The sequence below is a fragment of the Bicyclus anynana genome, chromosome 22 (genome assembly GCF_947172395.1).
Source record: "Bicyclus anynana chromosome 22, ilBicAnyn1.1, whole genome shotgun sequence".
Classification (NCBI taxonomy): Eukaryota; Metazoa; Arthropoda; class Insecta; order Lepidoptera; family Nymphalidae; genus Bicyclus; species Bicyclus anynana.
Genome location: NC_069104.1, coordinates 3,489,928 through 3,505,816, shown reverse-complemented (window position 1 = coordinate 3,505,816; position 15,889 = coordinate 3,489,928). Strand labels below are relative to the sequence as shown.

The window sequence follows — 15,889 nt, the reverse complement described above, 5'->3', positions numbered from 1 at the left end:
TTGAATAAATCATATTTATTTAATATTTAAACAAATAATTGAAATTGAAATTATAAAAAGTGATATATGTAATTATTACCTACATTAAAAAAACAACAAAATATTAAAATACAAAATGATGTTACAAAAATCACCAAAAGTAGGGGCCAAAGTCAACAAAACCGAATTTAAAAGAGATATTTAGAAAATGCGTTGAAAATTTGTTCTTGGAGTTGTTTGAAATATAAATAATCCAAGATGGCGTCTCCGTCTTCTACACCCAAGGCTCCATCACCGCCACCGCCAGAACAGATACCAAGCAAAATGGAGCGGCGAATGTCCCATTTCAAGGAGTATAAGTTCTTTAGGAGCTTCAGTGCCAAAATCGAGAACTGGCCTATGAGGAAAGCGGAACAATTATGGAGGAAGATGAGGGAACGAAAAATTGCAGGTATATAGTATATAAACGTTTTTTTTTATTTGCTTAGTTTTAATTTTTTTTATTTTAGCTTAGTATAAAAAATAAAAAAATATAAAAATTATTTCGCCCAACGTGGGGCTCGAACCCACGACCCTGAGATTAAGAGTCTCATGCTCTACCGACTGAGCTAGCCGGGCTGCTATAATCAGGTCGAAATTAATGTACGTTTTTTAAGAAATGTTTTAATAAACGTTGACTATAAATTATTAACTAGCGGAAACCCTCGACTTCATCTGCCAAAAAATTAATGTACACTTTCAGATTACGTAACCATTTTTTTGGAAGATTCGGATCGGACTTTGTTGTAAGTTAATCTATACATACCTTTATTATAAAGCATCTCTCACTGTATTTTATTCTAAGTATCCGGCAGCGTTTTAGATGAAAGCTCCCAGGTGGCTTAACATTTTTCGATACATCACTCAAAATCACATAAAATAAATCTAGATTTATTCAAAGACTTTTTTGTGCTTAGAGTTTATACTCATGTTAAATTACAGCTTACTAATACTAAGTTTCTAAGCTAAACAGCGGATGGAAAGATGGATAAGGCACAACTGTAAGGGTTAACTTATTGACTACCTACGGAACTCTAAAACGTATACGTAACTGCAACACCAGACTGAATTCCTCGATTTTGTTTAATTAGGCGCCGTATTTCATACGAGGTAGGTACTTTAAAAGGAAAAACGGAACCCTTATAAGATCACTTTGCCGTCCGTCTGTCTGTCTGTCAAGACCTTTTATCTCGGGAGTGCGTGGAGGTATCATGTTGCCGTATACTGGGAAATTATGAAAAAAAACAAACTTCTTACGTAAAAATGATCCGACCGCTTATTCGGCAAAAACACATTTCAAAACTTAGAAAGGAATTAATTTTTTTTTTTTTTTTGGAATATTTGCCATATATTTTTCACGGTGATGAGTCCAGCCCCTTTACCACTGAGCTATGATCACTTGTGACGTAATAATTAAAGCCGTTTCTGAAAGAACTGTCTTTGAATCCTAAAACTTTATGATTTAATCGGCTTAAGAAGGTAGGTAGCACATTCGATGTTATTTTTCGCTTTTTAGTTTTGTGATTTTGAAGTTGGTTCCATTGGTTTTAAAGTGTGTCCTAGCATAGTGAATAGCGCTACATTACGGGAAATTACGATATTTATATTTTTACACAAAATTACTAAACCGATTTCCATGAAAATGAAATAGGATCAATCTTTCAAATGAAAAAAAATTACAAAATCGTTTAAGAAATTATGAAGTTATCTATACTTATATAAAACTGAAGAGTTTGTTTGTTTGATTGAACGCGTTAATCTCAGGAACTACTGGTCCGATTTGAAAAATTCTTTCAGTGTAAAATAGCCCATTTATCGAGGAAGGCTATAGGCTATAAATTATCCCCGTTTTCCTACGGGAACGGGAACCACGCGGGTAAAAACGCACGGCTATAAGCTAGTAAGTTATAGAAATTAAAAAAAAACATACGAGTCGAATTGAGATCATCACTTATCATCAGGTGAGATTGTGGTCAAGGGCTAACTTGTAAAGAATAAAAAAAAAGGAGGAGGAGGCTCCTCCTTTTTTTGAAGTCGTTTAAAAAATTACTTATTATCCGTACTTCAAATCGTATAACTTTTAGGTACCAATAAAACGCGTTGTAAAGTTAAACTTCTTCTTATCTCAGCATTGTTAATAACAGCGCAGATTAGAAAAGGGATGGCGATATAAAGCCGGCCATAAAAGCTAGACTACAATAGATAAAGGCACCCATAAACGTTGCAAGTACTCGGCGAGATGAAATGACTGTATCTTGATGAATGTCTATCTGGCGCTACTAGAATACCAATCTAAAGTATAAAACGGGATTTTGTTTTTTTTTATTTACAAATGAGCCCAGCCCTTGACTACAATCTCACCTGATGGTAAGTGATGATGCAGTCTAAGATAGAAGCGGGCTAATTTGTTAGGAGAAGGATGAAAATCCACACCCCTTTTTGGTTTCTACACGACATCGTACCGGAACGCTAAATCGCTTGGCGGTACGTCTTTGTCGGTAAGGTGGTAACTAACCACGGCCGTAGCCTCCTACCAGCCAGACCTGGACGAATTAAGAAAATGTCAATCGGACCAGCCGGGGATCGAACCCAGGACCTCCGTATTGTAAATCCACCGCGCATACCACTGCGCCACGGAGGCCTTATCTTATTAAATCCTCTATTTATAGCTTGGCAACTTCGTTCTTAACACTCCCGGTGGTGGTAGCGATGAATGAAAAACACCCACTGATGCACCTTACTTCCCCGCAAGCACCCGCGCAGTCTTTCTCCCCGTCGCCCGCATATCATCGGAGTGTCATTAACGACCTTGCCGAGGCTAGTTACCATCTTACCGGCAAAGACGTACCGCTAAACGATTTAGCGTTCCTGTACGTGCAAACATCGAAAGGATCGATTTTCATCCTACTCCTAACCAGGCGGCTTCCATCTTAGATTGCATCATCACTTATTATGGGGTGAGATTGTAGTCAAGGGCTAACTTGTAGATGATAAAAATATATATAGCTGTACACTAGAGAGTAGAAATCCAGTTTACCTAACTGTACCGTGATAGCCCAGTGGATATGACCTCTGCCTCCGATTCCGGAGGGTGTGGGTTCGAATCCGGTCTGGGACATGCACCTCCAACTTTTCAGTTGTGTGCATTTTAAGAAATTAAAATATCACGTGTCTCAAACGGTGAAGGAAAACATCGTGAGGAAACCTGCATACCAGAGAATTATCTTAATTCTCTGCGTGTGTGAAGTCTGCCAATCCGCATTGGGCCAGCGTGGTGGACTATTGGCCTAACCCCTCTCATTCTGAGAGGAGACTCGAGCTCAGCAGTGAGCCGAATATGGGTTGATGACGAACTGTACCTACCTAGTTTTATAAATATTAATTAAGATTACGAATGACTAACGGAATCACTATAAAAAATCGGAATCATTTAAACGGAATCATACTAGTAATGGAATCATTAAAAAAATATTAAACTCAATTTCAAATGAAGAACACTTTTCTAATACCTACTCGTACCTACAGTCGAAGCAAATTTCAAATCGGAATTACCGCGAAGACGGGAAGTCATAAAATTTAACGGTTTGTAGATTCGTAGTTTGAAAAACAACCACAATTGTTATTACTTTATGCATTTGCCGATTTAAATTGAATCGAAACAAAAAAGCACTTGAAATTAAAACGTATTCGATACATTGAACTCTATGAAATGGTTCAAAAATAGAAGGTGAAGAATTTTCAAACTATAATAAAATAATAACAAATTTTCTCGGACCAAGGCGATTTTCTTTTTAAATTTTACCACGACCAATTATTATCACCATTATACAATAACACAGCTGACGCCGCGCGGTTTTACCCGCGTGGTTCCCGTTTCCGTGGGAATACGGGGATAATATATAGCCTATAGCCTTCCTCGATAAATGGGCTCTCTAACAGAGAAAGGATTTTTCAAATTGTAGGTACTTGTAGTGTAGTAGTAGTCGCTTGAAGTTGACTAATGAGTCCTAAACCTTGACTTAAACGATGTTGAGGATACGTCAAGACTGTCATAGTATGATACGTCATTGAAAATATCCGTCTCCAAAACTTGTGAAACGCTTGATGTATCCTAATCCTTGAGAAAATATCCGTGTCCAAAACTGAAACGCTTGAAATTGACTGATGTATCCTAATCCTTGACTCATTGTTGAGGATATGTCAAGACTGTCATACTATGATACGTCATAAAAAATATCTGTCTCCAAACTAACTTTAGTAAAACGCTTGACGTATACTAATCCTTGACTCATTATAATTGAGGATAGGTCTAGACTGTCATAGTATGATACGTCATAGAAAATATCCGTCTCCAAACTTGTAAAACGCTTGATGTATCCTAATCCTTGAATAGGATACATTAAGAACTTGACTTGACAAGACCAGGCCACCCTTCTTATAGGAGAAGGGCTATGGAGCCACCCATCAAGCTACTCCATTGCGGGTTGGTGGGCTATACTGCGATACGTCATAGAAAATGTTCGTCTCCAAAACTTGTGGAACGATCATAAACATTGCGTGCGGCGTGGCTTTGAGCCAAACCAACTATATTGCGTCGTTCGCTATTAAACCGCTATTCGGTTGAGTATTTTCAATATCAGATCCGATATCAAGGGAAATAGTTCTGTCTATTTCCGATATTGAATGTAACTTAGATAGAACCATACGAGTTATTTTTAGGTTTATTATAAAATCGATATTTTATATAAATCTATTATAAAATCGATATTTTGTATATCTATACTAATATCATACATCTGAAGAGTTTGTTTGTTTGCTTTTTTGTTTATTTGATTGAACGCGCTAATCTCAGGAACTACTGGTCCGATTTGAAAAATTCTTTCTGTGTTAGATATCCCATTTATCGAGGAAGGCTATAGGCTATATATTATCTCCGAATTCCTACGGAAACAGGAATCATGCGGGTAAAACCGCGTGGTGTCAGCTAGTCTATTATAAAATCGATATTTAGTATATCTATTATCTATTATAAAATCGAGAATCAATCATCATAATCTTTGGTCCAGGTCTGGCTGGTGAGAGGTTTTGGCCGTGGCTAGTTACCACCCAACGGCAAAGACCGACCGCCACGAAATTTAGTGTTCCGATGTCGTGTAGAAACCAAAAGGGGTGTGAATAATCATCCCACTCCTAACAAGTTAATCCGCTTCCATCTTAGATTGCATCATCATTTAAGGTGAGATTGTAGTCAAGGGCTAACTTGTAGAAAAAAAAAAACTATTTTAACTGTACACTAGATATAATAAGATAGTAGAAAACCAGTTTTATATTTAGTATATCTATTATCTATTATAAAATCGAGAATGTGTTTGTTTGTAATTCTTTCTGAATTTTTCACCATTTTTTTTTAACTAATTATCGGTGCTGCGGAAAGCTGCATTATCGGTGAGTAATATAGACTATATTTATACCCCTTTTCGAAGGGAACGTGAACTACGCTAGTGAAAACACAAAAGGTCCGCTTGTAAATACTACAATAACAATTACGTTCCTATCATTGTTTAAAGTAAGCTTACATTCATTCATTATCAATCCATATTCGGCTCACTACTGAGCTCGAGTTTCCTCGCAGAATGAAAAGCTGGCCCAACGCAGATGACATAGGTAAGCTTACATAGGTACACTCAAATAATTAAATTCTGACTTTTATAAAGTATAGACGACTTATACGATGTCGAGTCGATATGCCATATAGATAGCATGATAATTTATTCAATTCAAGTGTCTGCTCTAAATTCATATCAAATTTGTGCCACTGCAAATTTGCTATGCAATAACTGCAGGCGTTTGAAATTGAGTTATTCGACTACAATTTCTAAATCGATGCTTCTTGTTTAATCAAAAAATCCATACTGATATTGTTAGGAATACGGAAGTATGTATGTCTGTTACTTTTTCATCTTAAAACTGAACAATATTATTACCTACCGGATTATATCGGATGCCTATGGTGATTTTTCTAGAGAATAAAGTACCTAGCCTACATGGTTTAACTACATGGTGGTAATCTCACTCTAAATTTAGAGTAACAAACATACGCACACACAAACTTTTCACCTTTGTACTCGTAATATAACTTGAAGACGAGGATTTCGTCCGAGTTAAATTTAGTTTTTGGAATATCCCGCGGGAACCATAAACTTTTCTGGGATAAAAATTTCAGCTAAATCGGTTCAGTAGTTTAGGCAAGAAAGAGTAACAAACATCCATTATTGTATTCAGTATTGACGACGGTATGCGCGGTGGTTTTACAAGATGGTGGTTCTGCGTTCGATCACCGGCTGGGCCGATTGATGTTTGCTTAATTGGTCGAAGTCTGGCTGGTAGGAGGCTGCGGCCGTGCTGGGCGAACCATCCTACCGGCGAAGACGTACCGCCAAGCGATTTAGCGTTCCGGTACGATGGCCTGTAGAAACCGAAAGGGGTGTGGATTTTCACCCTACTCCTAACAAGTTAGCCCGCTTCATCATCACTAAACGTCGGGTGAGACTGTAGTCAAGTGCTAACTTGTAGAGAATAAAATAAAGTTACAAACTTTCGTGTTTTTGATAATAATAGAGTTCTTTGTGTGGAAAGGATCTATAAAATACACCATGTATATCATTTTCTAATCAAGTAGGAGATTATTTTATAGTATCCTTAAGATGCTGTTCCACCAGAGATGTGCTATGCTATGGATGCGTTTGCTATCCACCAATCATATTCATGATATGTGTGTGTGTGGATATGACCTCTGCCTCCGATTCCGGAGGGTGTGGGTTCGAATCCGGTCCGGGGCATGCACCTCCAACTTTTCAGTTGTATGCATTTTAAGAAATTAAATATCACTCAAACGCTGAAGAAAAACATCGTGAGGAAACCTGCATACCAGAGAATTATCATAATTCTCTGCGTGTGTTAAGTCTGCTAATCCGCATTGGGCCAGCGTGGTGGACTATTGGCCTAACCCCTCTCATTCTGAGAGGAGACTCGAGCTCAGCAGTGAGCCGAATATGGGTTGATGACGAACCATATTCATTGGTGCACATACTCGAAGCACTGATGGGTTCAACTAAGATATTATGTTTTTTATATGAAAGGATGCGTGCTATGGATGCGTGTTATAGATGCATGCTAAGGATGCATGTTATAGATGTGTGCTAAGGATGCGAGCTATGGATTCCTGCTATGCGCCGTCATCGCATACTCGTAGCTCGAGCTAGCTTCCTCGCAAAGTTACATAGCTTAGTATTGGTGGTATTGGTGAAAACGGTCACATATTTTCATAACGCAGATTTCACATCTTCGCAGCATGGCTACATAGCACATCTCTGGTGGAAAAGCACCCTAAGGAATGCGTAGTTTAATTAAAGTGTCACTATGTGCACGCATCTGCTCCTAAGTGCGGGGATGAAACAGGAAAATGTAATGAGTGAGGTGAACAGTCAGTCGGATAAATATATGGCAGGGTTAAGGACCGATGCTATGTGTACGGTGACCATTACTGGCTGAAGGTGGGGACAGTATCGAGTCACTCATAGTTTAGTACCAATAATTATTGACTTTTTTTAATGTGTCCGTTCCACTACAAGGCCAAACCTCTCTCTCTCGCTCTTACTTCCTTATAGGAGAGATTTGAATCTTTTACTCAGCAAGATACTACTTGACGTATGAAGTACAAGGGGTGTACCTAATGTCACATCCACTAAATTCATAACTGGCTGCTACTGAAAATTTCAAGATTTCATAGACCTATTTAAGATTTGAATTTGGAACCCGATTATCCAAAACAGCATAGAAAAATAATCATTCATTACTACTAATTAGTAATCACTAATTCTTACACAATTGGTAAAGTTTTTAAAATTGTCTCATTTATCTAAATATTGTAACAACATTTAGATAGATTTATCAGTTCTTAATGTGGTTGGTTGCTGGGGACTAAATTATGTTTCTCTGTATTATATGACCAAGGAAAGACTAAAGACTCGTAAACACAAGGCTCCCTCCTTTTAGAAGATGGGATAACAGCTTAGTCCGGTTACAATGGCCACCCTAACCCCTCATGGATGCGCGTTAGCACGCACTCATTGTATGGTATTGGCGCGTACGTCATGTAGGACAGACTACGAGTAGGACAGAAGAATGATGGCCAGACGACTCAGTTGATAACGCGCTTACGATACTTAGTCATTTGTGGTTCCATGATACAAAAAGCGACGGCGACTACTTTAACCAGACGACTCAGTTGATAACGCACTTACTGTATTGTGGTTCCATGGTGCAAGGGGCTACAATGGGCACCCTAACCCCCCATGGATGCGCGTTAGGACGCATTCATTGTATGCTAATGGCGCGTGCGTCGTGTAGGACAGACTACGAGTAGGACAGAAGAATGAAAGCCCGACGGCTCAGTTGATAACGCACATACTATACTTAGCCATTCGTGGTTCCATGATACAAAAAGCGACAGTGACCACTTTAACCAGACGACTCAGTTGATAACGCACTTACTGTATCGTGGTTCCGTGATGCAAGGGGCAACAATAGGCATCCTAATTGTATTGTATGGTAATGGGTACGCGTGTCGTGTAGTGGACAGGCTTAGATTGGGACAGTTGTAGTCAGAATGCACCGACGACTCAGTTTATAACACACTTACTATAGTAATTCGTGGTTCCATTGTACAAGCGACAGTGACCACTTTAACTCCACTCGACGACTCAGTTGATAACGCACTTACTGTATCGTGGTTCCGTGGTGCAAGGGGCTACAATGGGCACCCTAACCCTACATTGATGCGCGCTAGCACGCACTCATTGTATGGTAATGGGTGCGCGTGTCTTGTAGTGGACAGGCTTGGATTGGGACAGTTGTAGTCATAACGCATCAACGACCCCGTTGATAACGCACATACTATAGTCATTCGTGGCTATGTGTTGCTAGAATAGACAATAACCTGAACTCCGTTTGACGACTCAGTTGATAACGCACTTACTGTATCGTGGTTCCGTGGTGCAAGGGGCTACAATGGGCACCCTAACCCTACATTGATGCGCGCTAGCACGCACTCATTGTATGGTAATGGGTGCGCGTGTCGTGTAGTGGACAGGCTTGGATTGGGACAGTTGTAGTTAGGAAGTAATCGCTTCTAATACAAATACGCTGAATTAGCAATTGACTATAAATTTTTTATTGAGTCGCTTTGAAGTTTTGAAAATTGCAACTAAAACTCGATTTACGAATTTTGGGAAATTTAAAAGCTTAAATGGACACAACGACTAGATTTATATCATAACTAGCTGACGCCGCGCGGTTTCACCCGCGTGGTTCCCGTTCCCGTAGGAATACGGGGATAATATATAGTATATAGCCTTCCTCGATAAATGGGCTATCTAACACTGAAAGAATTTTTCAAATCGGACCAGTAGTTCCTGAGATTAGCGCGTTCAATCAAGTTAACATTGATCTTATTTACCCGAATGTATCATAAAAATCAATATATTCAAACCTAGTCATCATCCCCATTCTTTTTTGATTGATAGGATATACTCCTGAGGTGGTACCATTGTCATAATGTTAGGATCTCATGATGGGATCCTGGATAAATCGAAGGAAACTTTCAAAAATCGTAGGGACGACTAGTGCCTTTGCTATTTTTTTCATTAAGTAGTTTGAAGCACTATAATGTAATGAAAGTCTATAGTCGCGATGGCGGAGCTGAAACTCAGATAGGGAACTCCTCAACAGTTTACAGTAGGTAGGTTGGACCTGAAAAGGAGTTTGAGGTTTGTATAATGCTACCCACTCACCATCCGATAAGCCCACATGTTTGCAGCGCTAACGGCTGGACGTCCGATAAAACTGATCGAGTGTTGGTAGCGTTCGGCTTGAGGTCATGCACATCGCGACCAGCACATGATCAGTTTTATCGGCTGTCAAGCCACTAGCGTAGGTATGTGAGCTTACTTGAACGTCAGTGGTAGACATTATGTAACTTTCAAAAAATATTTAGTAACAATTTTTTTATTAAAATTGTAATTGCTACTAAATCGAAATAGAGAAAACGTGACATCTCGCTTCGTCTTTGTTTCAATGAAAACGGAGGTTTTCTGTAGATATTGTTACTTATTTATGTCTCAAAAAACACGGTCCTCCTTATCAATACAATTTTATTATCCTACTAATATTATAAACGCGAAAGTTTGTATGGATGTTTAGACGTTTGTCACTCTTTAACACCGCTACTACTGAAGCAATTTGGCTGAAATTTGGAAAAGAAATAAATTTTACTCTGGATTAACACATAGGCTATTTTTTATCCATGATTTCCCGAGATTTGCGAAAACGGATGATTTTGATGATATAAATGTTTGTTACTCTTTCACGCCTTGACTACCGAATTGAATTAGCTGAAATTAGGTATTACGATATATTAAGCCTGGATTAACACATAGGCTACTTTTTATCCCTAAAAATTTCATGGTTCCCGAGGGATTTGTAAAAAACTAAATTCCACGCGGACGATGTCGCGGGCGTCCGCTAGTATGAATATAAAATACGATTAGGTAGAATAATCTAGAAATTTCGTTATAAACTTTGAGTTATATATTACCGATTTCTATACATTAAGTCAAGGATTTATGTAAGTTATTGATTAAGTTAACTCGATTATAAAATGTCCGCGAGCTTATTAGGGGGCATATAAATTTTATTAGTTAATTGATATCACTTTGCTAAATGTATTGGAAACCCCGACTTAGTATAATGTATAGTTAGAAATCTTTCCGATATTGATAAATAGCGTGCTATTAAGGGGGAGTGCTATATTGGCAGAATATAAAACATTTATTAAAATACGGCTTTTTGCTCATAAAAACAAAGTACGACTTCTAAGAACATAAAAAAGTCAGTAAAAATCATTATCAACCCAGCGTTGCGAATTTGGGTGTCTTATCTTCCCGATATATTTTTTATTCTTTACAAGTTAGCCCTTGACAACAATCTCACCTGATGGTGAGTGATGATGTAATCTAAGATGGTAGCGGGCTAACTTGTTAGGAGTAGGAAGACAATTCACACCCCTTTCGGTTTCTACACGGCAACGTACCAGAACGCTAAATCAATTGGCGGTACGTCTTTGCCGGTAGGGTAGTAACTAGCCAGGGCTGAAGCCTCCTTACCAGCTAGATTATTGTTAAGATCTAATTGTGGTCGGTAAAGAATTTAACTTTTAAAATTTTAAGACTTTCGCCCCGCATTGGAATAACGTGGTGGGTCTAAGCTATGCTATCTAAGCTCCATATCCGTTCGGATATGGAGCTTAGATAGCATGCATTGCATAGATACAAAAATGCCCTGATGAACCTAAATCACACAAGGAATTTTCCACTTTTTATAATTTGTACGTATAGTGCATACTCTAGTCAAAAAGGTTGTGCACGCCACTGCCTTAGACCACTTGAGCTCTCTCCTTATATAGAAGTCCTATGAAGGCTTAGCCCTGAAGTGGGTCGTTAAAATAAATGATGAATGATGATGTTATATTGCTCAAGAATAAAATCATTATAGGTATTATATAAATACTATGAATGATATGACTTCAAGACTCTGTTGTTACAAAATCCGAACAATTGGCGCGCTGTACTTACATTGTATGAATATTTTACGAATACGGCACGTAAGAATAAAAATGTCACGTTTACTATTTGCATTAGGTATAGGTATTACATTTGCATACTAAAAATCTATTACCTAACATGGCAATAGATTTTAAGTATTCGAGTATTAGGAGTAAGGTGGTTAAATTGTAATACTCTAATTCTAAGCGGCAAAGGCCTCTGTTTGTCGCCGATAGGTTATTGTTTCCATGCGTAATTGTACTAGCCAATGGGGTAAAGTCACAGGAAACATAATATGTACAAGTAAAGTTGTTAAGTTGAATAAGACAAAGCGATGCTTGCCTGGGCCCGCTATTAATAATAATGTAAATATCGAACAATTTGGCCGGTGCGAAATATATTACTAAGCGCACTATGCGTCCAACGACGTATCTCTCTCTTTCGTTGGCGTTGGGACGAAAGAGACGGGATGGGGACTTGTACCGCCATTGGTTGACATTTTGCCTATTTATCTTCACGAGATATGCCTTTGGTCGAATGGTATAGGTATATTTGGCTTCTGTGGCGCAGTCGACTTATTGGACAGAGGTCCTGGGTTCGATATCTGACTGGGCCGATTGAAGTTTTCTTAATTAGGCCAGGTCTGGCTGGTGGGAGGCTTCGGCCGTGGCTAGTTACCACACTACTGGCAAAGACGTACCGCCAAGCGTTCCGGTACGATGCCGTGTAGAAACCTAAAGGAGTGTGGATTTGTGGAACAAGTTAGCCTGCTTAGATTGCATCATCACTTACCATCAGGTGAGATTGTAGTCAAGGTCTAACTTGTAGAGAATAAAAAATATGGCCCTGTAGTGAGCCTAGATGATAATGGGGATGATGACTAGGTTTGAATATATTGATTTTTTTGATACATTAGGGTAAATAGGGTCAATGTTAACTAATTTATACATAAAAAGCAAAGATTGTCTGGATATTTGCAAAATAAATGAGATTATAAAATTTCAAAAACTATTAAAATTTTTTTATCGTAATTAGATGAAAATTCATACAGTTTTAGCTTCCTTACATTAAATGTGACATTTTTTAATATATGAACTATAAAGATAAACGCACAAATAACAAAGATATTAGTAATTTTGTTTGAACGCGCATACAAATCTAACGATCATTACATTGCCTATGACGTCAGTTTTTCGAGCCATTTTGTATGGGGCGTTTTTCAGGGATCCGCGGCAGCGCCGCAAATCTGACCCTTTAAATCCCTGTAGCTCCGAAGGTAATGATCGCAGATACCCTGTTCCTTTTACAAAATTGCTTTACTATTAGTATACTCTTAATTTATATACAATTTAAAAAACTGTCATCATCCCTATTCAATATGAATTTTCAAGTTTTTATTGAATAAAATGAATTTTGAATTTAATTGATTGCAACAAGGATGAGTTGCAAGTTGCAATCAGCAAAAACTACTACTAACAACCTTTTGCGCTAGATTTTACTTTATTAAGAAAATAAGAGGAAATTAATTCCTTTTTTTATAAATTATACAATTAATGCACTTGATGTAAAAGCCTGTGTTGACCAGACCTTTGTCATTACATAGTATAAATTGAAGTCACTTCCGCTGTTTGTTCACATAAATCTTAACTGTTAAACGGATTTTAATGCAGTTTTCTGTAATAGTTAAAGTGATATAAAAGGGTGATGTAAGATTATTTTTTAATTCTGTATCATCATCATCATCATTGCCGGTGGGCGTCCACTGCTGGACATAGACCTCTTGCATGGACTTCCTAACATAACAGCCTCGAGTCGCCAGCATCCAGCGGCTGGATGGGATATCATAAGTAATCCAATTCCCAATTGCCAAACATCCAAACATACATACAAACATCCATACAAACTTTCGCATTTATAATATTAGTAGGATTAAGCCGTCGAAAATATAAAAAAACTAGTGAATGCCTACAACTTCGTCCGCTCTTAGACCTCCTTAATCCGGCTCTCTTGCACAATCCGTTGTTAGCTGACGTCTACTAACTACAAACTACTTTCCTGTCAAATTTAATTTTTGTAAATCAAGCGGTTTTTGATATTTCCCGGTTTTATATTTTTTAATGTTTTGCACTTTGTACTAGGTGTATATGATAATGATTGAGATGATTGTAACTTGCAACCTTTTAAGACCACCACAGTCAAAACTCATAGTTGCCTACCGTATTTACCTGTTGATTATGATCTGACGAACTTACACATTTTATAAAACTAGGTCTAGAAGGTCTGACTATGACAGATTTCAATCTAACTGTTGGAAACGTCACGCAAAAAGGGAGCTGACAATCATCTTACAATTTATACAATCAGAAGTGTGAGACCTGCATTATAATATTATCCCGTGAATCTAATTCAGGGTTAACCGGTTCGAACCGGATTTAATTCATTAAAAGTAAATCCTTACTAATATTATAAATACTAAAGCCCTTCTATCTGAAAAGGTATTTCACAGGAAAACCGCTGAATCAATTTTGATGAATTGTGGTATAAATAATAATAAATTGGACCTCATAGCAGAACCAATGCGACTTTTTATCGTTTTTATCGTTATACAATTATTATATTTTATCTTTTTTTATATCGTTTTTGTGAAAAACAAAATTTGCAAACGGATTCGCGAGCGTTTGCTAGTAATATGGACGTGCTGTTTTAAACAGAGCTTCGCCTTAACAAATAAAAATATAATATTATAAAATCAAATTAATTTCACTTTTAACATATTACGATGTCCTTTCGGATTAATAAATGACTTGTAGACAATTTTTTACAATTTTGTATTTATCTTTCTTTATATTTCGTAATCTCGTATGTAGAGTGCGAGTTAATTTAGAATCAATGTTTTTATGCAAATAAGCATGTTTTTAATGATTATCTGAATAATTTGTTATGTACGCACAATAGTCAATATCATGGTGAAATGCGGAAAAGCCTAGAAAGAAGAAATATCATTAACTAGCGGACGCCCGCGACTTCGTCCGCGTGGAATTTACTTTTTCACAAATCCATGGATTTTTTCGGCGTAAAAAGTAGCCTATGTATTAATCCAGACTATAATCTATCTCTACTTCAATTTCAGGCGATTCCGTTCAGTGGCCGAGGCGTGAAAGAGTAACAAACATATCATACCATCAAAAAAAATTAAGTTTTCGTAAATCTCGTGAATCCAAGGATTTTAGTAGCCTATATGTTAATCCAGAGTAAAATCTATTTCTATTCCAAATTTCAGCCAAATCGGTTTTGTAGTTGCGTCGTTAAAGAGTAACAAACATGCAAACATCCTTACAAACTTTTGTGTTTATAATATTAGTAGGATTTTACACGAAAAATGAAAAATATATTTTAAAAAGCTATGGTGATAAACAAAATAAAATTCCTTGGTTGAGTTTGTTGTGGGTTCTTCTTGGACCAAGGTGCTTTTGAACCCTCGTAACTTTAATGTTAAGTTTTCGACTTTAAGTATCACCATTATCTAATAATAACTTTACCCGACGTTTCATGCTATAATATTAGCTATATTAAATGAAATTATTATGCTTAATTATAAAGGTGATACCTTACACCTAATTATACGATATTTTTTTACGTTAGAATTTCTTTATATCTTTAAAGTTTTCAGCTGGCCTAATCACTTACCATTACTGTTAGCCATCTAATATAATTAACATCAAGTCAATAACATCCGCATTTTTCGTATTCCGTAAAGACCAGACAATGTTAAACACATTGGTTAGTAATTTTGATCAGTTATCAACAAATTAATAGTGAATACGTGAGTTAGGAATCACCAACAGTTAATAAGGTAGTTCGTTAATAAGTTGGTAATAGGATAGCTAATCGTCGTTTATGTCCTTCATTAGTATAACAAAACAAAGTTAACCAACATTTATGTTATATTATAAATATAGAAGGCATGATGAATCACATTGCCAATTTGTCTGTCCGTCGCAGGTTGTGTTTCAATATTTTCTTTCATTCGTAATTAGACACAAAGAAGCCTTGTTCGGCCATTACGTAGAACAGGGGATGTGTTGAGACTCCATAATGAATATTTTCTTTTACCCATGTTTTTATATGGAATACTAGCCGATGACCCTTGGTTTCTGTTACCGTGAGAGTACGAGGATAAAATATATCCTATGACACTCACAAATAACGTG

The 15,889-nt window shown here is 37.3% G+C and overlaps 1 protein-coding gene and 1 non-coding gene across 2 annotated transcripts in view; one reads left to right on the top strand and one right to left on the bottom strand.

Annotated features, from left to right (window-relative positions):
- Positions 1-222: 222 nt before the first annotated feature.
- LOC112044532 (rho GTPase-activating protein 7) overlaps positions 223-15,889 on the top strand; it is a 379,805-nt gene continuing 364,138 nt past the window's right edge. The window contains exon 1 of the mRNA XM_024080411.2: positions 223-430. Coding sequence (XP_023936179.1) covers positions 238-430 — 193 coding nt within the window. The 5' untranslated portion in view covers positions 223-237. The remainder of the gene's footprint in view (positions 431-15,889) is intronic.
- Positions 525-597, bottom strand: Trnak-cuu (transfer RNA lysine (anticodon CUU)). Its single transcript has one exon. It is a non-coding gene; the product is annotated as a tRNA-Lys (tRNA).